Here is a 24826-nt window from a genome sequence, read left to right as displayed (position 1 = left end):
TCCCCCCACACACACACAGTGTGTACTTATTTAAATGCTTCTCCCCAGGGAACAGTAACCCCAGACCCTGGTGTGCAGTCAGGCCAGTCCAGGGAGCTGGTAACATGGGTTCCTCCCCACCCAGACCTCCTGCCTTCATTTCTGGGAGTAAACCAAAGAAATCAGTATTTTTTTAACTTTTATTTATTTTTATTTTATGTGCATGAGTGTTTTGCCTGCATGCATATTAAAAGTGCACCATGTACTTGCAATGCCTATGGAAGCCAGAAGAGGGCATTGGGTCCTCTGGAACTGGAGTTACAGACAGTTGTTACCTGCCATGTGGGTGCTGGGAACTGAACCTAGGTCCTCTGCTAAGCCATTTCTCCAGCCCAGAAATCAGTATTTTTAAAAAAAAGTTTTTAAGTATTTTATTATTTTTATTTTATGTGTATGCGTGTAATTGCCTACATGTAGGTAAGTGTACCCGTGTCATGCAATGCCTACAGAGGACAGAAGAGACTGTCAGATCCCCTGGAACTGGAGTTACAGACAGTTGTTAGCTGGGATTTGAACCCAGGTCTTCTGCAAGAACAGTCAGTGCTCTCATCTGCTGAGCCATCTCTCCAGCCCCAGAAATCAGTATTTTTAACATGCTTCTTTGGTAACTCTTACTGTTCACTCAGCTCTGGACCACTCACTGCCTCTTAGGAGCTACATATGGTAGTAGAGCAATGACATTTTAGATTTCCCCTTGTTTGATTTTCTCCATCTCATTTTGACAGATTTTTAGAATGAAATAGCATTTCTGCGTCTCGCAAGAGGCTGTGGCAGGGCAGTGGTTTCACGGATGAAGGACGATGGGAAGGTTTTGTTCTATGGGGGATCAGAAAGTCCTTGGAATTGAGAAGCACTGCTCAAGCAGTGCCTTTCACCCTTTTGTGGGCAGGCTTGGGCTGAGTTACGTGCTGACACCAAAGAAGCTGTATGTCCAGAGTTCTGTTTTAAGCTCTGTTCCGAAGTATATATTTTCAGCTGATTTTATTTGTATGCTTTTTATTACAGGCAAAACTGAAACTTCACGATGGTCCCAATGATGTTGTGTTTAGTATTACAACCCAGTATCAGGGCACCTGCCGCTGTGCAGGCACGATTTACCTGTGGAACTGGAATGACAAGATCATCATTTCTGATATTGATGGAACAATAACCAAGTAAGCTAAGCTTGAGCCTGCTGTGGGGAGCAGGAAGTATCTGGGTTGGGGGAGGGGGTACTCAGTCCTCAGCCATAATAGAAAGTGTCCTTTAAATCATATATCTTAAGACATCCTTAGTGAAGTCTTAGGAGGAAATAGGTGCTATCATACAAATGAATTGTCAAAAATAACTTTTGGAAAGATTTGGCTATTTGATCTCCAAATTCTAGTATTTAAAAAAAAAACAAGCCAGAGGATGGTGTGATAAGAATAGGAGGTAGGAATTGGCTAGGCAGTTAGGGTAAAAAGACCCCAAAGAAATGTAGCCAGTTTCTGGGCTAAAAGTCAAAATGTTCTTGGGCCTGTTAGCAACATACTTTGTTCCAAATGCAAAAAAATGTCAAAAGTATTTGGGATCTTGTATCTAATCCTTAAAAGATTTTAGGGTTACCTCTTCAAAGGGCGGACTGTTGGAGGGGAGGGAGTAGGCATGGATTTGATCAAAACACGTTATATGTGTGTGTGAAATTCTCAATAAAGTTTTTGTAAAAAACTTTAAAGTTTAAAAAAAAAGACAAGCTGTTGAGAAGGGATGAGAGAAAGAAGATGAGATAGTAAATTATCTCTGAAAATGAACATGGGGCTTTCATGTGACTCCACTTCTAGAAGCACCTCAGAGGCGTGTTTTTACAGGGCTGTCTTGGGTTGCATGAAGTCAGAATGAAATCGGTGATAGCCTATCCCCAGCCTGCTCCTCCGCCCTGTGCTTATTGGTAGCTGATATTCCACCAAGTGGAAAGTGTTTGGCTTTGTATGTTTGGTTCCCAATAGCTATTCTAAGTCTACCCTCTTTCCAGGTCTGATGCTTTGGGGCAAATTCTCCCACAGCTGGGTAAAGACTGGACTCATCAGGGTATAGCAAAGCTCTACCATTCCATCAATGAGTAAGCATCTATTCCTACATGTCCTTTTGCTACAGGGAGCTGTAATTTTGCTTTGCTCAAAAGCTAGAGAAAATAACATAAATTTGTGTGTTTACGGCCTAGATGTTTTGTTTTCATGTACTGAGAGCTTTGTATACTTGGTATTGTATTATGGGTTTTACCTGTGTAAAATAATTACTTTTAGCTAGAATTTAGCAGGAGCTGATTTTCATTTTTTGGTTTACTTACTGGGCATTTTAAAATTATATTTCTTTGGGTAGATAGATTGTACAAGCATGCATGGAAAACAGCTCCTTAAGGGAAACTCATGCCATTACCTCTGTAGGATCATACTACATTTGTTACATTGATCTGCAAATGAATAGCACTGTCTTCAATATTAGTGGAGAGTGTTGTAATATGAGACCTATGTCAGTCACTGGGGTGTAATTTTGCTTCTCATCCTACAGAATGGCTTCCATCCTTACACCTAAGATAGCTTGTATATTTCCTTTTTAGCAGATACCTTAAAAAAAATGGTCCCATGTTTTTTACACATTCTGGATCTTTCTTTCCAAACGAGATGCTGCATGTATTACATCAGTACTTTAACAGTCATATTTGCACACACCCTTTTTCCCCATGGTGTTCTCCATGGAGGAATGAAATCTTATAATACTAAACTGCTTTCCTGCTAAGCTCAAGAATTCATTGATTTTCATAGTAAAGGTTTTGCCTTTCTTTTAGCATAAAGATGTGAGCTAAACAGGATATGTGTGTGTTTTGGTTTTTTTTTAGGAATGGTTACAAGTTTCTGTATTGTTCTGCCCGTGCCATCGGCATGGCTGACATGACCAGAGGTTACCTACACTGGGTCAATGACAAGGGCACAATCTTGCCCCGGGGCCCCCTGATGCTGTCCCCCAGCAGTTTGTTCTCCGCCTTCCACAGGTAGCTCTCCAGCGGGCAATCTGGGGTGTGGGGGTGCAGACAGTGGAGTGTGTGAGCATAGACAGGGTTCTGACAGGCTCCCACTGACTGTAGGGCTTCTGTGCTTTTCCTCATTCTTTGGCTCTCGGAGTGATCAGTCAGATATGATGAAAAAAGTTTGTGCTTTCCTTAAGCTCTCTCACCCACTCTCTCGTGAGACTGACTGGCAAAGAAAGAAAGCTGACAGTTCCAAAGGACTAAGAAATTAAGGGTAGCTGCTGTCCGTAACTCCAGTCTCAGGGGATCCGACAGCCTCTTTTGACCTCTGAGGGCATTGCATGACACGGGTGCACTTACCTACATGCAGGCAATACATGCATACACATAAAATAAAGATAATAAATAAAATTTTTAAAAAAGAAGAAATTAAGGGTAGCTGTGAGTGCTAAAACCTTTCCAGAAACATACAACAGTAAAAACTACCATTTTGAATTTGATTATATTTTTTTTTCCTTAGGGAAGTGATAGAAAAGAAACCAGAGAAGTTCAAAATTGAGTGTCTGAATGATATTAAGAACCTGTTTGCCCCATCTAAGCAGCCCTTTTATGCGGCCTTTGGAAACCGTCCCAACGTAAGTGTCTTCTGAGTGCCCCCTGGACTCTAGCAACCAGATTCAGGGAGAGGTGCTTTTTAGGGCAGAACCGTTCTCAAGCCAGACCTATAAGCAAAAGAGAAATGGCTGTTGTGCTAAGGGGGGTTGTCCATGGTGTAGTCCTTTCCCCTACCCCCGGGACTAAGGATTGAACCTAGAGCCTTGAGCATGGTTGACATGTACTCTACCATTGAGCTTTCATTGTGAACCCTTTTAAATTTTTCATTATGAGCCAGGGTCTCAGTAAGCTCCCCATGCTGGCCTTGAACTCACTCTAGCTCAGGCCCCTTGAACTTGAAATCTTCTTACCTCGGCCTCCTTGAGTAGCTACGATTACAGGTCTGTACCAGCAGGCTGGCTTATTCAGTTTCCAGATGCCTCTCTGTCCCAGAAGGACGGCAGAAGACATTCCTTGTTTCTGCAGCTTGAACTTCACTTCCTCAGGCAGGTGTGCCTTACCTTCTAAGTGGCTCTAACCCTTGCCTTTGAGTCACAACATGGTGCGAGTGCTCCCCCTTTCTCAACCTGCCTCGCGTCCTGTATCCTACAGGATTGTTGTATCTCGGGCTCGTGTTCTCAGAAGACCGTGGCTTTTCTCCTTTGCTGCTGGTTTTCTGACACCCTGTGCACCCTCTGGGTTTGGCACTGCTCTTTAGTTTGTGGTTATCTAAAGTTTCTTGGTCTTCAGTTGACATAATGCTTCTGGCCTGTGAGGAAGTAACTCCTCATTTCTTCTCCCGTTTTCTTCTGCAGGATGTCTTTGCTTACACTCAAGTTGGAGTTCCAGACTGTAGAATATTCACCGTGAACCCCAAGGGTGAATTAATACAAGAAAGGACCAAAGGAAACAAGTCATCGTAAGTGCATTCCAGGTTTGCAGCCAGAGTGCAGCTGTGGGTAGACGAGAGCTAAGGTTGGGCCTGCCTGGACAAAGCTGTGCCTCTTTGGGGGGTATCTTTTCCTCATGAACAGTTGTCTAAGGGATATCTGGTTATTTTCACTGTGTAGAAGGAATCTGGGCCCTGGGGTGGGACTGAGCCATAATGACTGTTGAGCAGCTAGCCCCTCAGCTTGTTTTAGTGTAAACAGCCTGCTTCACAGCCCGTGGATCTTGCACCTTGCGTCTGTTTTAAAGTAACAGTTGTGTCCCTCCCCAATGCCTTCTAGGTATCACAGGCTGAGTGAGCTTGTGGAGCATGTGTTTCCACTTCTCAACAAGGAACAGAATTCTGCCTTTCCGTGCCCAGAGTTCAGTTCCTTCTGCTACTGGCGAGACCCGATTCCAGATGCGGACCTGGACGACCTGGCCTGAAGCAGGACCTATGGCAAAGTGGGGGCCACTGTCACTCGCTCCCAAGGGGGAGGTCCCTGGCTCTTACAGATGAGGACCCAGGGCTGGCAGCCAGAAACCTGCTTTTCAGAACAGGGATGGGCTCCCTGAAGCTGGCACTGCCGCCCTCCTTCGCCTTCCCAGGCTGCTGCTCAGCATCTGGATGGAGGAATGAAGGACTCCTCCTGCTCCATCACATGTGGGCCCCCACATGCCTCCTGTGGCGTTGTGTGCTGTGCACCGCTCAGCTGCCTAACTTGAAGAAAACAAACTGAGAAAGAATGGACAGAACATTACTGTACACAGTAAAGTGTTACAGTTTGCACTGGGCACTCGGGATTGTTTGTCTCTATAACCAGGGCTTTCTCCAGAGGCTCAGGGTTCACTCAACTGGCACAGGTTCAATTAGTGTTGCTGGCTAAACCCACGTGTGGACATCCTCTTTGGGACAACTCTACCTTGGGACACCACCCAACTAGGGCAGCTGCTTGATGTGCCAAATTGGGCAGCCTTGAGGACCCATGTACCAGTACCACTGAGCCCAGCTGCACTAGTGTGGGCTTCTCGGGAGTGTCCTTGAATCCTCATTCTCTCACCTGTGACCTGCACAGTGAGGAGCCAGGAGAACAGTTGTTTAAGGGATATCTGGTACATTTGATGTAGATCTGTATTTGATGTCTGGTATAATAGCGCAAAATTGGTGACAGCTTCATCTCAGAAAGGCATAAGGCAGTTGCAGTGGGTCTTTGGGAGTAGCCCTTTGCTCTTTTGCTCTGCCTGTTGCCTGTTTAGGTGGCCCCTTCAGGTAGGTATCATGTGTCAGGACAAGGTTTCTGAAATTATGGGCTTCAGATTTTCCAGGGGAAAAGCCATTGGACAGCAGTGTTGACAGTCCTTTCAATTACAACCACATAGTGAAGTCATGGAGGCCATGGGAGGAGTTGTGGAACTCTTGTTCATGCCAGCATTCAGCAGTGTCCCCAGCCTGTCCCTCTGACTCCTATGGCTCAGACACACCTGCAGCTGGGGGTGCAGAAGTTGCCCTGTGAGACCACATGGGGACATGGGCACCCCTGCATTTCCTTGAAAGCATCATTTACTGGGCTGATTGGTAAGAGCTCATGTCAGATGTCAGAACAGGTGGCACCAAGAAGTGTTGTGTGCTGGAATCCTCCAGAATTTGTGATTGGCTGGGCGTTGACTGTCATTGCAGTACTGACATCAAGAGAATTGTTAGAGGTGTCGGGAGACCTTAAGTGGTTCTCGTTCATAGTCCTCCATTGGGGAGAATCAGGAAGAAGGAGCTTCTGAGCAGAGAGGGCGCTTCCGTTAGGGATGGTACTGTTCCTCCAATGTACGTTACTCTGTAGTTGGATGGGTGATCATTTCATGTTTTAGTTTGCTTCACCCGAAATAATACTGATCTAGAGTTGGCTTAGAAAAGGGGTGGTTATTTTCCAGATTGGAGAGTTGAGTGTCCCTGCCTGATAGCAGCCATTTTCCTAGTACAGTTAAATGCAGAGACTGAAAAACCCTTTGAAAACAATTCTCAGTGGCAACACCTGGAGGCATGTGCCCCCAGAAAAGGTGTGGCACAGGCTTTCACAGTGCCGCCTCCCTTTAGTTCAAAGTTTGCATTAAGTAGTTAGGGAATTCATATGTTTATGTAAAGTTCTGCCCAGTTAGTGAATTAAGATTCTGCTAAAGCAGCCACCCCGCTGCCTTGTTCGTAGACCTTCCACGCCGCCTCTGATATAGCTCACCTCTGATTTAAGGGAATAGTGAGAGCTTTGTGCGCTTCACCTGAGCTTAGTAGGATCTCTGTGGTACAGAAAACCTTACCATACTTCCTCTCCCGTCCTTCTCAGTTTGTCCTTTAGGGAGTTTCTGCTAGGTCGTTTGTTTCCTTCTCTTGACAGACTCTTTGGAAACCCGGGCCTTCTCAAAAGGTCCAGCTTAGGATCTGGCTCTCCAGGCTGTGCCGAGGGGGGTTGGTCCTTCTGTCCCAGTGTCTATCAGTGCTACACTTTGTCGCTGCAAATTGATCAGTGGGTATTTAGGATAATGAATATAAGTCTTTCCTTATTTAAAGGAGCCTGTCTTACTGAAAGATGATTACGATTGCTGTAGTGTTATGGAAGTATTAAGTTTGTGCTGAAAATCCATTGCCATTTGTTACAAATGACATTTGTTCTTTCTGTGAAAGAGAGATGCCCTCAAGTGTGTTTGCACACAATCCTTAGCTGGCTTATTGAAGCATCACCCTTGTAGTCTTCAGTGGTGGGTGCTGTCACACAGGGACAGTGCTGGAGTCACTCTGTCAGTTGTTATGTTGGTGAAATGGCCCCTTTCAGTCCTTCCGGTTCCATCTAACCTTAGTGTTTGCTTTGCTGTTGTGTGTTGAAGTCACACTGCTGTGGGAGTGATGGCTGCTCTTGTTAGGCTGTGTAAGGTGCACGTGTCAGCAGGGAGCCTGCACCTTAGTCTCATGATCAGTGCTGCATTTCCCTGTGGTCTGACACATCTGCCAAGTTTTCCGTTGGAAAAAGAAAGTACTGATGTGATGTCCCCACACAAAAGCTGCTAAAACTCGTAGCAAGAACAGGCAAAGAAGAGAGCGCAGTGGCTGCAAAGTCTTCTGCCCAGAGCAGCCCTGTGCCCCTGGGCCTGCACAGCCTCTCTGCTGCTCTGGAAGGCACAGCAAGACCTTTGAGAGAAGGAACGGTTGGAAGATGTAAGCACTTTCTTTCTCTTTTTGCAAATTGATGAAAATCGATTCTTCTAAGGAGTTTTACCTCTTCAAGTTTTATCATACTCTGGGAAGCCTTGTTCCTGGGTTTTAGAGCATGCATGGTTGTATTTATAACTGGTCAAAGTGAGTGCTCTTTCCCAGTGAAGACTAATTTTTTTTTTTTTTTGGTTTGATTTGAAGGCAGAGGAAACTGCTCTTTTAATAATTACATTCAGCTGATGAAGTCTTTGATTATTAGACAACAGTGTCACTAAGAAGTTTTCAGTTGTCAGTAATTGTAAACATCAGTACAGTGCCCTCCATTATGGTAAAGCTGTTGTCTTCAGATGAATGGCTCATATTTTGGTGCAGTGTTTGATGTTCAGAACAAAATATTATAATAATAAACTAACAAACTTGACTGCATTTGCCTCTTTGGGGAAATATTTAAAGCATCTTCTCTATATTTGTGCCAGAAATTGGTAATTTACATAAATTAACATTTTGATCTTTGCTGACATATTTGTCTACAGGAGGAACCTCTTCTTGGTGCTTATTTTTGAAACCTGATTCCGGGAGTATAGCTGTTCCCAGAGAACTAGCCTCGCCTGCCTCGTAGCTTCTGCCAGGAAATTATTCATAGATCATTTCTCCTACAGACTGGCCGGTGACCACATTGGCCCTTCAGAATCCTGGGAGGCCTCCTCAGCCCTTAACACCCCACCTTCAGTAAACTCTTCCTGGGATGTGGACCAGGTCACAGTCCTGACACTTTCACCAGAGTAGCAGAGCCAGTGTGACCTTCGATCAAGACTCCGCAGCCCATAGGCAATTGAAGGGGATGGTTAGCTTTCCACTCCCTCAGGTCACTGGGCAGCAGATGCTCCACGCATTGGATTCCAGGTCCTCCAGTGAAAGCTTTGCATTTCAGCTGCTTCTCCATGACAAGAGGCTGGGATGGTGGGAGCCACAGGTCTTTGGGATTTATTGGGGCTAGAAAGGAAGAGCTCCGACAAGTTTGATTACAGAGGAAATGGGTTTTCCCCAGAACAGCTTCAGGTGCTGGGGGCAGGGAGGTGGACCCAACTTGGTAGTTCCTTCTGTGCAGTCCACACCCTCCTTGCAGTCTGCATGAGTCCTTGCTTCCCTTAATAGGATGGCATGAGGGAAACACAGATGTTTAGAAAGTGAATGTGGGAAAGGACAAAGCCACTCTAAGTCTGTAGGCATGGACTTCAGGTATCTGCATAAATACTACAGATAACTTGTGGAAACAAAGATGATGGTCACTGGGAAAGTTAGTCTTGTGCTAATGTGGAAATAATTTAAAATACAACTTGGACTGATCTGCATTCTTCAGTGCAGGTTTTATTTGGAAGTTGTTTTTAGCTGGGCATGGTGGCACCTTTAATTGACTAGCACTTGGGAAGCAGTGAGTTCAAGCCTGGTCACATAGTGAGTTCCAGGCAAGTTGGGGATGCAGGGAGACACTGTCTCAAAAAGACAGAGAAAAAAAAAAAGTTGTTTTTAATCATTTAAATGATGCCATTTGGTGGTGATACATGTCTCAGGGTAAAACATCCCAGTCCTGTCTGTTTTTCTTGGAAGGTACTGACCTCTTTCTTGGCAAGAAACAGTTCCTTGATTTTTAGAAATAAGAACATTTGCCTAGCCCTGAGGTGCATACCAGTAATTCTAGGTACTTGGAGAATTGCTTAAGCCCAGGAGTGAGAGACCAACCTGGGCAACATAACAAGACCCTGTCTCAAAATTTTCAAGAGAAGTTGAAACTTACACCTGAGTAAGTACCAAGATTGTTTAGACCTCTGACTCATAGGCACATGACTTCAGGGGTGTATTGATGTCTCAAAGGGGCTGCTCCAGTCTTTCCCTCTCTCTCAAATAGGCCTTGAGCCCGGTTTGCCCCATTTTTTATCTCCACAAAGACAGGCTCTCCCTTTTAAAATAAGTTCTTTTATATTTGAGTGTTTTGTCTGCATGTATGTAAGTGTACCATATGTAGGCTCATACATCTTATGTCAGGTCCCTACCTTTCCAGCCACTAAGCACTTGGCCCTTTTGGCACTGAATAAGATCTTCAAAAAAGAGTGTGAGGGGGACTGGAAAGATGACTCAGTGGTTATAAGCACTGGCTACTCTTGCGAGGGACCCAGGTTCAGTTCCCAGCACATATATGGTGGCTAATAACCATAGGTAACTCTAGTTCCAGGGAATCCGACTTCTGTCCTCTGTGGGCATTGCATGACACAGGTACACTTACGTGCAGACCAAACACTCATACACACAAAACTAATTTTTTTAAGTTTGAGGGAAGAAGGCAAGCATATGCCAACTGAGTTTTCCTGAAAACACCATTGCTTTGGGTTTTTTTCCATGAGTCACTTCTAGGACAGCCAAGGATACTCTGACTTCCTTGGCCAATTCCCCAGCTGCAGAAACAAGATCTCTGAAATGTGCAGTTGTCCCCCCACCCTTAATTTTCTTTGCAAACAGGCCTTGAAATTGAAGGTATTTTTACAACTGTCATCTCCAGCAGCTGGGTTCAGAGTAAGCCAAGGATATTGAAGCTCTTGCTTTGCCCTGTATGCCTTCCTCTAGGAAGTTAGGGGTTACCTTTCCCTACCAGTGCTTGAATGGCTAACAGGTTTTCCCGATCCTGGTTAGTAAAAGCCACCCAAGCTAAGTGTCCTATAAGCTTAGAGCTTTCTGGGGCCACTAGGGAGGAAGTACTGTGCCAGGCCTCCTAGACTCGCAATGCTGGCCCTCTCAGATGATCTCAGCTTGCAGCCAGCTGTTAGGTTTATGTTGGGCCTCTTGTTGCTTAGGAACTGAAGGTCATAACGCTGTCTGCGAATGAACTGTGCTGTGGAGCAATGAGGTTTGTTCTCATTACCATAAGGCCAGGTCACTTTCCCTAAAGGAGCCCCTCTTCAGCTGCAGAATCTAGGGGGCCCCCGACCTTCAAGGACATCTGGTCTGTTTACCAGCCAAAAGCAAAACCCAAATGTATAGTCTGGATGCTGGTGGATAATTGTTTAATAGCTGGATTAGTTTATGCAAGATTACTTTTTACAGCCATAAAGTCAGTTCCCTAGTTTGCTTTTTATCAATAACTTGATCCATAAGGCACCAGACTTAGAGAAGTAACGTGAAACAATTTTGACATCTTTATTGACACTCCCTGTCTTTGCACTTGACTTGTACATATCATTTAAGGAGCCCAACAAGCTTCATAAATAGTGTGTGGTACATTCCCCTTTGTAGCAGGGCCCAGGCCCAGGTGAGCAGGGTTGAGTCCCTGCTGGCAACAGCAAGCCAAATGTGGAACAGCCCAAACTAAGCTCTGGGCCCCTATGTGGTGGCACAGGCCACATCAGTACTTCAGTGTTTAAACTTTTCTTCTATGCACAGCATAAAAAGAGAGGCATCAGCTACAGTGTTGCTCTCCCGTGAAGAGCAGCTACAGATGACCAACATCTGCACTTGCTCCTCACAGACCCTCCTCTCCAGCAGCTGTAGGAGGCAAGGTCCCAAGGCTCAGCCCAGTGGGGAAGCCACGTGAGCCTCCACAGGTAGCACCGCATAGGCCCAGCCTAGGAACCTGGAGTAGAGCTGGAGGCTAGGAAGAAGAGGAGGAGCCAGCTTCCAGGCAAGGGGCCTTGCCAAGTCTTCCCAGTTGTCCAGATAGAGTGACAGGAAAATGAGGGACCACACTAACCATGTGTCACCTCTGCTGCTTCTTGGAAACTTAAAGGTGCTGGTCTCTACTGTGAGGTAAGGCCTTTATCTTGGGGGCAGGTGAAGGGATGTATGCAGAAAACTAGACCAGTGCTCCAGTTACATAAACAATATATTAAAGCTTTGGATTTTTTACAACCTTCCCTCCCCCTTCCTGGCTACCCTAGAGGTGGGAAAGGAAAGGATACAGGAAAACACCACTAAAAGTGGAGTACATTTCATCAAAGTCTGTGTGAGCCAACCTGCCCCCAGTTACCACAACACTGACTCCATCTCCTGCCTTCAAGTGCACAATGAGTTGGAAGGCACCCGGGCCCCCACAGGTGTGCACAGCCCCAGGGGGGCGGTGATACTCCAGGAACTCTCGCCTGTACCCAGCCGTGTGCAGCTGAGCGATGCTGGCGTTGGAGACGGACAGGACTGCTTCCACATAGGCATCTCTCTCGGGGGTCAGGGTGGCTGTGATCAAGTAGCGCCCATCATATGGAGCAGTGAAGATTCCTAGGAAGAAGCAGGCAGACAGGTGAGCTGTTCCCTTGCCTTCACAGCCCATTATAGACTAACCTGGTCTGCTAATGCCAGTACAGTCACAGGGGACAAAGGCAGGATGGTTGGTCACCAAACCTGTAGAGAGCTAATTTGAGAGAATGTGCCCCTCCCCCCTTGTTTTTCGGTATGAAGATCAACCCCAAGGCTCCTGCATGCTAGACAAGGACTGTACCACTGAGCTACATCTCCAGCCCCGCTATGGCCCCTTAACACCACACTCAGACTGACATGCTTCTCACTGTACTAGGTTTGTACTATCGAAGGAAATAATAATGTCTCATCAAAACACAGCAGGTGCCCAGACCCTGGCAGGACAAGCACCCAGTTCCACATGTAGTACACAGCATGTGCCTCCTGAAGATGGAGGGCCAAGGCCCAGCCCCTCGAATATTAAAAACCACCTGCCCGAATCCTAGATGCCCCTTGGGGCACTTCTCCCCTATTAAGAGCACCCAAAATCCAACTCAGAGCGTGATACCTAAGGTTGAGTGAACGCAAAGCTTGCCCCAGCCCAGGGAGAAGCAGACCCTGAGCCATAGCCCTAGGTCACCGCACTCTAGTCCTAGAAAAGCCTGCCAGGTGGTATCCACTCATGGCAGAGGCATTGCTACCCACTTATCCAGGGACCTACATGGCTGGGGCAGCAAGGGACCTGTGGCTGGTGGTGAACTACTGACAGAGCAACCACAGGTAGGGTAGGTGGGGGAGGACAGCAGACCTTTACCCCAACCACAAGCCAACTTCTACCATGGAAAAAAAAAAGACCTATCAAAGAGACTGGGCCTTCCGGTCTGCCTCAGGCTACCCACCCAGCTCAGCTTTAAAAATAACATTTTGTTTAAAGCTTCTGGAATCTTTCAAGAAGGCACCTGGTGCTGAAGCCCCACTATGCCAGGAACAGCCTGCACCTTCCTCGTCTGAGGGGGCTCTGCCTAGCTCAAGATCATGTGGAACTTCCTTGGCAGCACCCTACTCCTATGAGACCAGTTCTACGAATGAGAAAAGGGCAGGGTACTAGCCCTCTTGTGTAGACTACCTGATGTCTGTGAATGGACATGCCATCCCTACAACCAAGGCAGCCTGAAGTAAAAGCGGGTGGTCGCCTTGTCCTCAGACATACCTTCCTTTCCACCCTGGTTCAGAGTCTCTGAATGGATTAGAAAGATTGCTAAGCTTTGCTCCAAACAGTCTGGGGTACCCACATTCTTTCTCTAAAAGTCTGACAATGACTTTCATGCCACTGACATTTTTAGCACTGCCCTCGGGACAGCCCTGGGGATAGTAAGGGTACTTCAGATGTGCTCCAGAGTGGGAAGGCCCCACAAGTCAGGCTCAGCCCCCTTCTGGAGAGAACACAGCCCCTTCCAGGCTCTGTTCATTGTAAACAGGATTCTAAAGGGAGTCTCTCTGCCTCTGGCCTGCCGAGTCCCAGGGTGTTCAGGTGACCACTAGAAGTGGCCAGGGTGGGACAGGCCCCAACTGGCAGTCTCTTTTAACAACCCTAAAATGAGCAGAAGTTCTGTGGGTGGGTACAGAGGCATGTGCTGTCCACCACACCTGCAGTCCAGGAGTTGAAGGCTTGATGCCGCTGCTGCCTGGGGCAGAGCAGCCTGTGCCCTCTCCAGCCCCCTGGGTCCCACACAGGAAGAGGGTCTGGGCTACTTGCATCTGAACAGGGCAAGACAAGAGTTCTGCTTTGCTTCAAACACTCACCGGTGTTAGGGTTGTAAACGTCCCCATCGTTTACCAGCACCTTGTTAAAGAGGACAATACCTCTGTCACTGGGGAAAGGTTTCTGGGTAAGCCCAGCTGAAAAGGACACCAGGGCAGGCAGCGACACACCTAGGGCAGAGAGGACAAGAATATGTGGACGTCTCCAAGTATTGGGGCATACTAGATACAAGCTATGCCTCCTGCCCAAGGGCCAGGGGTTCCCCTTGTCAGATCAGTGGCCAGGAGAGCTGATAGACTGGGGAATTGAATGGGCTCTTGTTGGAGTGTGTGAGATACTGGGCGTGAAAGCCTCAAGGGGATTGTGCATCCAAGAGGGCATGCACATGAGGCTGAGAACCTGTGAGGAAGAATGAGGTTGCAGTGGCGTTGGTGAGACCTCTCCTGCATCAGACCTGCCCAGGTGCTAGGTGCATAAAGGCAGCGGTCTAAGGAGCTGCTTGTTGGATAAGCCCATAAAGCCTGGGCCCCAGGAAGCTTGTCAGGACCACCCAGGGCACAGCCCACCCAGTGATCCCCTTGGAAACATGAGCAGATGATTAGGAGGGAAAATTCTTGTCTATGGCCTGCCTTAGCCTCTGGGAGTTCAGTCCACAGAGGCCAGTTCCACGGCTGCTGGGTGTGGAAGGGTTGGGCCCAAGGCTCGACCCATACTAGGAGACCACAGGGAGAAGGCAGGAACTTCAGAGCATGCACAAGCATCCTGTCCCGAGCTCTGAGCAGAGCAGATGTACCTGGGGAGGCTACAGGAGGTGACTTGGGGTAACCTGCAAAACAAGAGAATGGGGTGTTGAAGTCCTGAAGTCATTTTTCTGAACCTCTTTTATCCCTTCTCCAAACTGTTCAAATCTAGTCTCCATTACTAAAGAAACCCAGAGCAAGAAGAGCAGCTCTAAGATGCCTTCCTAGAAAAGGAAGCACACTGCACCACTTCCCTTTCTCCCTTGGCCAGCTTGTGCTTAGACAGGAATACAAGGAGAGGTGGGGTCAGGCAGGGACAATCTAAAGACTGACTCCTGCCACCTGGTGCATTTGCCCTTTAAAGACATCATCTGTTCAAACTGCCTCAAACTAAACAGTACAGTATTAGTGGACAGGTTAGATGCAGGGGTTGGTGGGTGCATAATAAGCACGCATACACAAATAGCTCAAAAGAATGAGCATCCATGAAACAGGACCAACAGAAGACAAACTCCTTTTGGAAAAGGCAGTTGTGGGGCTGGAGAGATGGCTCAGCGGTTAAGAGCACTGACTGCTCTTGCGGAGGACCCAGGTTTGATTCCCAGCACTCACATGGAGGCTACGAATTTTCCTTAACTCCAGTTCCAGGGGAATCCAAAACCCTCTTCTGACCTCCATGGCATTGCACGACATGGGTGCACTCTCATCCATGCAGGCAATACACTCATACACATAAAATAAAAATTAAAACATTTAAAAAAGCAGTTGTGATGGTTACAGCTTAGGTGACTAAGGGATACAAAAAGCACGAAACAGAAAGCAGGTCCTTCAGTGTCCCAGCCTACCAGACAGCCATGGTTCTTCACCAGTCATTGATGCACCAGGCTATCACTGGTAGGAACCACTCCCCACCCAGGCCTGCCAGTGGCTGAGTGTCCCTGAAGGTCAGTCAGCCTGGTCTAACTGGAAACAGAATACGCATCATCCTCTGCCAGCTGTATGACCTGCCCCCAGCAAGGGCATTTGTTTACATCTGAGCCCCAGACTCACGTAAAACAACCATTACTGGCCACCCAGTAGACACCTGGAGATGGAGATGGGGTTAGGTCTTGGGTGTGTGATAGTGAGTCCACACACTAGCTCTCTGTTCTTTCTCCCTACTGTCTGGACTCTGGCCACACCAACATTACCACTGTCACCCTCACCAGGACAGTAGTGGCTCTAACATTCACAACACACATGGAGTCCTACCCAGCCAGCTTGTCTCCATCTTCACTGTCACCCTTGTGGTCCCCTTCCATCCACATGTGGCTGTTAGGGCAGATGGTCCAGGGATGTGGTGATGTATGGCAGTGGCCTGGCCACTGCTACACACCTGCCTTTGCTAACAGGCTCCCTGTGCACTTTTGATTTTTCCCAAGACCCTCCTGGCTACAAAGGCCCAATGAGTTGCAGCCCCATTCCCAAAGTAATTGTATTTCTAAATACAATTTCTTTTGCTATACCTGGGGTAGGTCAGATCAGCATAAAGTGGTCCCTAGTAACCTTGGAAGCTACCTTCCTGAACTTGGCCCCCTAAAAATAGGATCCTGGACCCATAGTGTGTACATGTACACACACACACACACACACACACACACACACACACACCCAGCAGGCATTCTTCTCCAGGATGGGCTTACCTGGTGCGCCAGCATAGCCTTCTGCGCTGGGGATGGGCCCCTGCCCCATCTGGCCATCCACTCCCTGGGGAAGGCCCCGCCCAGATACACCCATCCTCCCTGGAGGCCCTGCCTCTCCAGTCTCCATGATGACCCCAGTGGAGCCTGGCAGGAAGGACAGCCCTGGCCGACCAGGCCAGGCAGGCAGAGGTGGTGGCTGCAGGGGTCTCTGAGGCAGTATGGGTCGCTGGCCTGTCTGTGGTGGTCTGGCAGTGTCCTCCAGTGGCGGGGTCAGCTGGGGTAGCTCTGAGGGGGCCTCCCCTGAGTGCCTGGTGGGCTCCAGTGGGGTCTTCCCAGCTGGGGACTGAGGTGCTTCAGAAGGCTCTTCTGCTGAGCAGTGGAAAAGAAAAACACAAAATTAAAATGTCTCAGGGCTGGAGAGGGCTCAGGGCTCAGCGGTTAAGAACACTGGTTGTTCTTACAGAAGACCCAGGTTCAAATCCCAGCACCCACATGGCAGCTAGCAACTGTCCATAACTCCAGTCCCAGGGGATTCGACAGCCTCTTCTGACCTCTGTGGGCATTGCACGACATGGGTACACTTACCTACAGGTAGGCAATACACACATACACATAAAATAATGTCCCCAGGTAACTGCTCAGTCCTAGGTCCCCCCATGTGAGAGCTCTGCGACATGACACTTGATCCCTACCAAGGGCTGTGCTCCAGTAGCTGTCCTGCTACAGCTGGACAGGCTGTAGGGTAAGTAGCTCAGGCACTGTCCCCAGCAGGACATGAAGAGCAGCACCCCAGCTTGGGGACAGCCTGCCTGGCATCTTCCAAAGGAGCTACTGTCAAGCTGCCTCAGGTTCGCCTCAGGGAGGGGCTGGGAAGGCATCTGGGCCCTCCTTGATGGAGTTAGTGGCATTCTAAAACAGCATGGTCCTGGCTCCAGCATCCCAAATTTCCTTTCACTGCATGCCCACACCATAGACGTGTCCCACATCACCATCTGACAGCCACAGTCTCTAAAACAAGCCAGCCTCAGTGTCAGGCTGATAGCCTCACCACCTTGGCTGCCCAGGCAGGTGTTGGGAGCCTAGTCTGACCTCAAAGAAGTGTGACCACCATCTCCCCACACCCTCGGATAACCAATGAAGGGACTTTCCAAGAAAGGAACCTCCAAATTCTGCTTCTCTGCCTTTCTGAGGTGGCCACTGAGGTGACTCAGCTGGAAGCTGCCACCCCTCTCTCCTCTGAATACATTCCTGGAACTGGCCTTCCAGCAAGCCCTTGCTGAGTGCCCACAGAGCATCTGAAACTCATCAGGTCCACTTGCAAATGCAAAGCCCACCCACTTTCTCCATCTGGTGCCTCCAGTGCCCCAAGGTCCAGTGCTGGACACCTACAGGGCCAAACAGCTACAATGGGACACCATCAGCAACTGCATTTTGGTCTACTGTCTATATCCACTTTAAAGATCTGTAAGAAATATATGGCAGGTCTTCCCTCCCTCCTGAGAGGACTGTTGAGATAGGCTGTTTCCCAAGACAGCCTGTCTCCTTGAGCAAATGGTCCCAAGAAGAGATCATAAACCCTCTGACTCTCAAGATAAACCAGAGCAAACAAGGAAGAAGGGAGTAGGGGGGCAAGGGGGCCATAAACATCTCCAGAGTACCCCAGATCAACATGTAGCCAGCCAGCCACAGCTATATCCCATATAAGCCCCAAGGACCCCTCCTGCCCCAACATGCCGGAAGGCTGTCCCTCACTGAGGTGCTTCAATAAACTCAGTCTTGTCTCAGGTCAGGTATGGTCTCCTGCTTTCTCTCCTATTGTTCCTGCATTCTATGCCCCAATACCTAAGACTGTCAAATACATGCTCCCCAGCCACCCAGAGTCAAGTGGCCAGAGCACCGCCAAGAAAGTTATTTTTCACCTTTTCTAGCCAATTTTCACGAGAGTAAGCGCCACAGAAACTAGTTTGTGTAGTCACTGTCTTAAGGTCTCCCAAGGATGTATCTGGAAATTCCATTTTAGATACAGAAAAACAAGTGTGGTAGCATGTCTATAATCCCACCACTCAGAAGCTGAGGCAGAGGGTCATGAATGAGGCCAGCCTGCACTATTGAAACATTGCCTCAAATCTTTTGACTGTGTCACAAACTTTCATTCTTTTTTCTTAATTTGTTTCATTTTATTTTTAATTATGGGGGGTATATCCATATGAGTGCGGGTGTCTACAGATGTCAGAAGAGGGCAATGGATCCCCTGGTGCTGGAGCTACCAGGTGGTTGTGAACTGCCTGATGTGGGTGTTGGGAACTAAACTCCAGTCCTCTGCAAGAGCAGCCAGTGCTCTTAACTGCTGAGCCATCTTTTCAGCCTCACAAGCATCCTTTCTTTAAAAGCTATCAGGAAGTCTGTTGCACTGAAACATGAAGGTAACACCATGAAAAAAGGGTGAAGAGGGTCTCACACACGAGAGTCTCCTAGGATAGTGATAGAGCAAGGCTGATAGAAAGCCTTGTGACAAATCTAGAGGTTAATCAAATGTGACAGGAAGAGCAAGAACTCCAGGAGAGAAGTTGTTAATGTTTCAAGTGAAATGACACATTTTATGGTATAGACAATTATGGGGCTGGAGAGATAGATGGTTCAGTGGTTAAGAGCACTGACTGCTCTTGCAAAAGACCCAGGTTTGAATCCCAGCACCCATATGGTGGCTAACAACTGTCTATGACTCCAATTCCAGTAGATCCAATGCCTTCTCTGTCCTCTGCAGACACCACATGACACGGGTGCACTTACATACATTCAGGCATAACATTCATACACAAAATAAAAATAAATTTTTAAAAACTTTTTTTAAAAATTGCATGGAGAGGCTGTTGGAAGTTGAAAAGAATCCAAAATAGATACATGAAATCTAGAACCAAATAAGAACTAATTCAGAGAAAAACAGAAAGAAGTAGATCAGAGGCACAGATAGAATAGCCCAAATGCTGAATGTTGAATATTATTATGGTATAACTACTTTGAGAGTTAGGTGGAAATCAGTACCCAAGGTCCAAAGATAATGAGTCAACTTAGAAACATGGAGGCAAATATCAAGGCGAAAACTAAAGTTTGAAGCAGTGAGAAGGTTGGAGAGGGAAGGCAACTGAGCTGAGTTGTGTGAGCTCAGTGCTGTTTAACTCATTTTATTACATTGTATTATAGCAGACACTCATAGGCCTGATCTCACCTTTCCCCTCAATCCAAGCATCCCCGGACACCAATTCCAGTTGCCATGGTTCCAGGCACATGCCCTTAGTTCCAATATCACTTAATAATCTAAAAATTCTCTGCTCCTTCCTCACTGGTCCCTCTCAGCTAACCCAACTTTTTTGCACAAGTTTTGGTCTCCATCAAAAATTTAAAAGAAGAAGGGGCTGGAAAGATGGCTTTACAGTTAAGAGCACTGATTGCTCTTGCAGAGGACCTAGGTTCAGTTCCCAGCACCCACATGGCAGCTAACCATGCATAACTCCAGTTCCAGAGGATCTGAGACCTTCTTCTAACCTTTGTGGACATGGCATGACACAGGTATACTTACATACATGCAGGCAATACACTCATAAAATAAAAATAAATAAAATTTTTTAAAAATTTAAGTTTTTTTCTCAGTCTTTAGCCCTCAGTGAGTCAGTTAGCCAAGTGTAGGCCTCTTCCCTTCAAATACATACTTTTCTAGCAATCTCCCCACTCAGGAGAGGAAGTGCCAGGCCTAAGCACAGGCTGCACTAGAGAACACAGCTTCCGCCTTGTAAGGGCAGCCCGTGCTTCTGCAAAAGAGCCAACCTAATCTTCCCCTGTGCCTAGAGACTGATGATGCGAGCAGCCTGGATGAGGGGATATACCAGGGAGCGACACACCAGCTTATGGGACACTGGGGGCAGGGGGAGAGATATATAAGGCCTGCCCTTTCCAGCAATAAACGAGTCTGCAGCACCTCGCCTAGTGCCTGCTTCCACCCGACTCCCAGTGTCTGTGTGTTGACTCCATGCCGCTCACCCCCACCTCAGCCAGAACCCTCGTTCCCTGCAGTCCCTCGTGGGCTGGACCTGCGAGGAAACCTGCAACACTCAGGTACTATTCACAATAGCCAAGTTATGGATTCAGGCTGGATGCCCATCCATGGATGAATAGACAAAGAAAATGTGGTATATATACATAATGGAGTATTATTCTGACATGAAGAACATTGAAATTGTCATTTGCAGGAACATGAATGGAACTGGAGATCACGTTAAGTGAAATAAGCCAGACAAACACGTTTTCTCTCATCTGTGTGTGTGGTATGCATGCATGTGTGCATACATGTTTTCATGTCTATATGTCTGTGTGTGTCCAAGCTCATGCACAGAGGTTGATGTTGAGAATCATCCTCAGACACTTTTCCTATTTGTTGAGCAGGGTCTCTCAGTGAAGCCCAGAGCTCACCGATATGGCCAGTCTTGCTAGCCAGCTTCCTCTGAGGATCCCGTCTCTCCCTCTGACGCTGGCATTACAGGCAGGCTGCCCCACCGACTCCGCTACAGGCAGGTTGCCCCACCGACTCCGTGTTTGTGTGGGTTCTGGGAATCCCAACTCAGATTTTCAGTTAAGTAGCAAGTGCTTTAACCACTGAGCTTTAACCAGCCCCTTGTGCAATGTTTTATTTAAAAAAAAAAAGGGACGAAAGTAGAAGAGGGGGAGGGTACTAGAGTGAGGAGAGAGAGAAGGTGAATGTTCTAGTTTGCTGTGATAAAACGCTGATTAAAAACAACCTGGGGAGGAAAGGGTTGATTTCATGTCACACTTTACAGTCCATCACGGGAAGCCAAGGTAGGAACTCACAGCAAGAGCTCGAAGCAGAACCAGGGAGGAACACTGCTTGCTGGCTTTCTTCCAGGCCCATATTGAGCTATGTTCCTTATACAGTCAAGACCCACCTGCCTAGGGATGGCACTGCCCACAGAGGGCTGGGCCCTCCCACATCAATTAGCAGTCAAGACAATGTCCCACAGTCATGCCCAGAGGCCAATTCAATGGAGAAACTCTTCAGTCGGGATTCCCTCTCCCCAGGTGTGTCAACAAAACTAACCAGGACAGTGAAAGCTTTGTGTGGGGTTTTGGTTTTGTTTGTTTTAAGGCATATAGAGGGCTGGGGAGATCGCTCAGTAAAGTGCTTGCCAGACCTGCATGAGGACCTGAGCTCAGTCCCAGGACCCCTATATAAAGCCAGCTGCAACAGCGGCCCCAGTAATCCCAGCATGGGGAGGTGGAGACAGGAGGACCCCCGGGGCTTGCTGGCCAGCCAGTCCAGTTGAATCTATAAACTTCAGGTTCAATGAGAAACAGTGTCTCAAACAATAAGGTAGAGAGTGATTGAAGACACCTGACATTGATCTCTGGCTTCTACATGCATGTGCGCACACACATGCACACAAACACATGCACACACACAAAAAGCATATAGAGAGAAGGGGATCAGCAGGCATGGGAGAGGGGTGAGCGCATAATGGGGGTGAATAGGATCCAAGTGCGACAATGCCATAATGAAACATTTTGTGCAGTTCATATACACTAATAAAAAAGCTTCCAGTGTTTTCTACTGCCCACAGAACCAACCTGCATCTCATTCCCACCTGTTTTTCTGGTGCCCAGCTCTCTCCTGAGCCTCCTTGGCTTGGTGCCGTTGCTTTGCTATGAACACCCCCAGAAACGGCTTCATCCAGTACCCATCCTTGCAGTCCAGCTCTAACAGCACCTCCTCCGTGAAGCCCTCTGGGATCTGCAATCTCATTCTGAAGCAGGCAGCAACTTGGACCTCTTTCGAGTCTATCTTTCCTCTCCAGTTGGATGGGAGTACACATTATCTCCCGTCCCCAGGGCTTGACACAGAGCCTAGCACGTGACACTGACAGTATGACGGGTACCCCAGTCATGCCCTAATCCCTGCCAGCCAGGACACTGGGCAGCTGATTCTGCCCCAGATCACTGCCGTGGGTCCTACCGGAGCAGTTTGGATACAAACAAGAGATGAGGCTCTCTTTTTCAACTCATCACTCCCTCAACACCCAGGCATATCAAGGCAAGTGGAAGACAGTGTGAAAGAATGAGCTAAGATCCCGTTTGAGCCAAGAACCTCCAATTCATCTCAGGGGAGTCAGGGCTCCAGGGCTGGGCAAAGCCGCATGCTGGGAAACAGCCAGCCACCTCCAAGACAACAGTTAAAGGCTGGGTGGGATTTAGCTAGGGGCCCCCAGGCCGGGCCTCTCCCAAGCTCCGGCTCCACCCAGAGTCACATGGTGTTTCAACACAGACATTTATTACCAAGCCCTAACAAAGGCTGGACTGCGCTTGTTCTGCTCTTCTGGAGAAAGAGCTCTCTTGAAGGAGCACATGTTTCTCATGAGAGGACATGGCAGAGTCACCCAATCCAATCCAAAGCACTGATTAAATCTCAAGTTTATAATCCCAGCACTTGGAAGGCTGAGGCCGAAGGACTGCTATGAGTTCCAGGGTAGCCTGGGACACAGAGTAAAACGGTCTCAAAACAAAATAAAACAAAAGCACTGATTAAAAGCCAACTTCAACTTCTAAAGCAAGACTTTCCTTAGAAAATCCCCAGGAATCCCCGAGGCTGCAGTGCTAAAACCGTAAGGAAAATCCCCAGGAATCCCCGAGGCTGCAGTGCTAAAACCGGTGTCCCTGCGCCGTCCCTCCACACATAGCGGTTGTCGTCCATCTTCTGCTGCCGCCTCAGCGTCTAGCTAGTGCCATGAGGGGTGGACGGGCTGAGCTTGTGGCACTGACAGAGGCAAGTATCAGCCATGCATCTGGCAACCGGGTGGGGTCACAGAAAGACTTCGAGAGAGGCGCCCCCACTGTTACTCACTGTTAGGGTCTGCCTTCGAGGGTTCCAGATTCAGCTATGGAAAACCACATAACAGGCTAACCCTGCAGTGCTCTGTCCTCTGGGCAGAATTCAACGTCCATCAGACTGGTGCATTGTGTTGATTATAAAACACCACACACTTAAGAGTACTGGCTGCTCTTCCAGAGGACCTGGGTTCAATTCCCAGCACCCACATGGTGGCTAACAACTGTCCTTAACTCCAGTTCCAGAGGATCCAACACCCTCTTCTGGCCTCCATGGACTCTGCATGACATGGATGCATTTTCATATATGCAGGCAAGACACTCATAAATATAACATGAAAATAAATAAAACACCACACATGCCAAGTCTAGTCTACCAGGAGCTGGATGAGGGTAATATCTGGTCTCTCTGTGCCTAGTAGGCACATCCAATCATTGATATTGCGGTATGATGTTGCCATCTTGTCATCTGCAAAGTTCATGCTCGAGAACAGCAGGATAGGTTACAAAACATTCACTAGGAGGGAAGATGGCTCAGTCAGCAAAGGGCTTACAGTACAAGCATGAGGACTGAGTTCAGACCCCAGCACCAGTCTAGCTGAAACTGAACTCCAGGCTCAGGGAAAACCCTGTCTCAAAATATAAAGTGGAATTAGGAGAATATCTCAGTGGTTAAGAGTACCTACTATTTTTCCAGAAGACCCGAGTTCCGATCCCAGCACCCATGTCAGGCAGCTTACAGATACCTGTGACTGCCTCTGGAGTCGCCTGCACTCATGTGCACATCCCCACACACATACATATAGTACACATCCCCACATACAAACACAGAGTGCATATACCCACACACATACATGTAATCTGCAGATTAGGATATCTGAGGAACATGGGCTTCAGGGCTCCAGGGCACAAGGACCCAGGTGCTGAGCCTCCCTGCAGAAGGAGAAGTGGGGGCAGCAGGCCAAGAGGCCTGGCCAGGGCATGGCTGCTCGTGGGCATGTGAAAGGTCCCTCAGAAGCCAGAAGCCAGTCTTCACACAATTTGAGTTGTTCTCTTGACAACATGGGTGCTGGGTGTGGTGGTGCACACCTTTAGTCCCAGCACTTGGGAGGCAGAGGCAGGAGGATCTCTGTGAGTTTGGGGCCAGCCTGGTCTACCTGGTAAGTTCCAGGGCAGCTGGGGCTACAGGGAGACCCTGTCTCAAAAAGACGAGGAAAAAAAAAAAAAAAAAAAAGCCAACACGGAAGGGAAAGGCACCAGCGGCACAGCCCACACCCCCCCCTCAGATTCATCAAAGAGCAGACTGCAGGGGTTCTTCCTCAAGGGAACACAGACCTTGTAGACCATTCTGGAAAACGAAGAGTCCAGATGTGAAGAGAGTGAAACCCACAGAACAGAGAACGAAATGCTGGTCTAAATTTCTGCTTAGTCCAAACTAAAGAAGACTGAAATCTCAATATAGCTATAGTCACCTGTGTCAGCATCCATGGCAAGACATCTAAACTGGAAGTCATTTGCCAGCACTGAACCCATGACAGCCAGGAGGCCATGAGGGAAGTGAGGGTGGCCAGCTAGCTGGGATCAGTATCACTTGAGTTTTTTGGTGGCACACGCCTTTAATCCCAGCACTTGGGAGGCAGAGGCAGGCGGATCTCTGTGAGTTCAAGGTCAATCTGGTCTACATAGTGAGTTCCAGGACAGCTGGGGCTAAATAGTAAGACCATGCTTCAAAGGGTGGGCAGTGGCCTCCAACTACATGCCAGACATGGGGGTGCTTTGGCCCTGTGTTTCTCT

General features: G+C 48.0%; 2 protein-coding genes across 4 annotated transcripts in view; one reads left to right on the top strand and one right to left on the bottom strand.

Moving 5' to 3' along the window:
- The window catches only part of Lpin2 (lipin 2), a 54203-nt gene extending 46035 nt beyond the window's left edge, over positions 1 to 8168 (top strand). Inside the window, exons 15-21 of one of the 3 annotated variants that reach the window (XM_029564277.1) lie at positions 1045 to 1193; positions 2033 to 2119; positions 2897 to 3049; positions 3546 to 3660; positions 4049 to 4129; positions 4435 to 4538; positions 4849 to 8168. In XM_029564277.1, coding sequence (XP_029420137.1) covers positions 1045 to 1193; positions 2033 to 2119; positions 2897 to 3049; positions 3546 to 3660; positions 4049 to 4129; positions 4435 to 4538; positions 4849 to 4993 — 834 coding nt within the window. In that variant the 3' untranslated portion in view covers positions 4994 to 8168. The remainder of the gene's footprint in view (positions 1 to 1044; positions 1194 to 2032; positions 2120 to 2896; positions 3050 to 3545; positions 3661 to 4048; positions 4130 to 4434; positions 4539 to 4848) is intronic. The other 2 variants (XM_029564279.1, XM_029564278.1) reach the window with 2 other exon arrangements.
- Positions 8169 to 10907: 2739 nt separating this feature from the next.
- Emilin2 (elastin microfibril interfacer 2) overlaps positions 10908 to 24826 on the bottom strand; it is a 57173-nt gene continuing 43254 nt past the window's right edge. The window contains exons 5-8 of the mRNA XM_008834702.3: positions 16145 to 16513; positions 14516 to 14548; positions 13764 to 13892; positions 10908 to 12002 (exon numbers count right to left, since the gene is read on the bottom strand). Of these exons, the coding sequence (XP_008832924.2) occupies positions 11665 to 12002; positions 13764 to 13892; positions 14516 to 14548; positions 16145 to 16513 (869 nt within the window). The 3' untranslated portion in view covers positions 10908 to 11664. The remainder of the gene's footprint in view (positions 12003 to 13763; positions 13893 to 14515; positions 14549 to 16144; positions 16514 to 24826) is intronic.

Source organism: Nannospalax galili, unplaced genomic scaffold (genome assembly GCF_000622305.1).
Source record: "Nannospalax galili isolate Female #2095 unplaced genomic scaffold, S.galili_v1.0 scaffold155, whole genome shotgun sequence".
NCBI lineage: Eukaryota > Metazoa > Chordata > Mammalia > Rodentia > Spalacidae > Nannospalax > Nannospalax galili.
The sequence above is the reverse complement of the archived record's forward strand: the minus strand, read 5'-3'. Positions and strand labels throughout refer to the sequence as shown.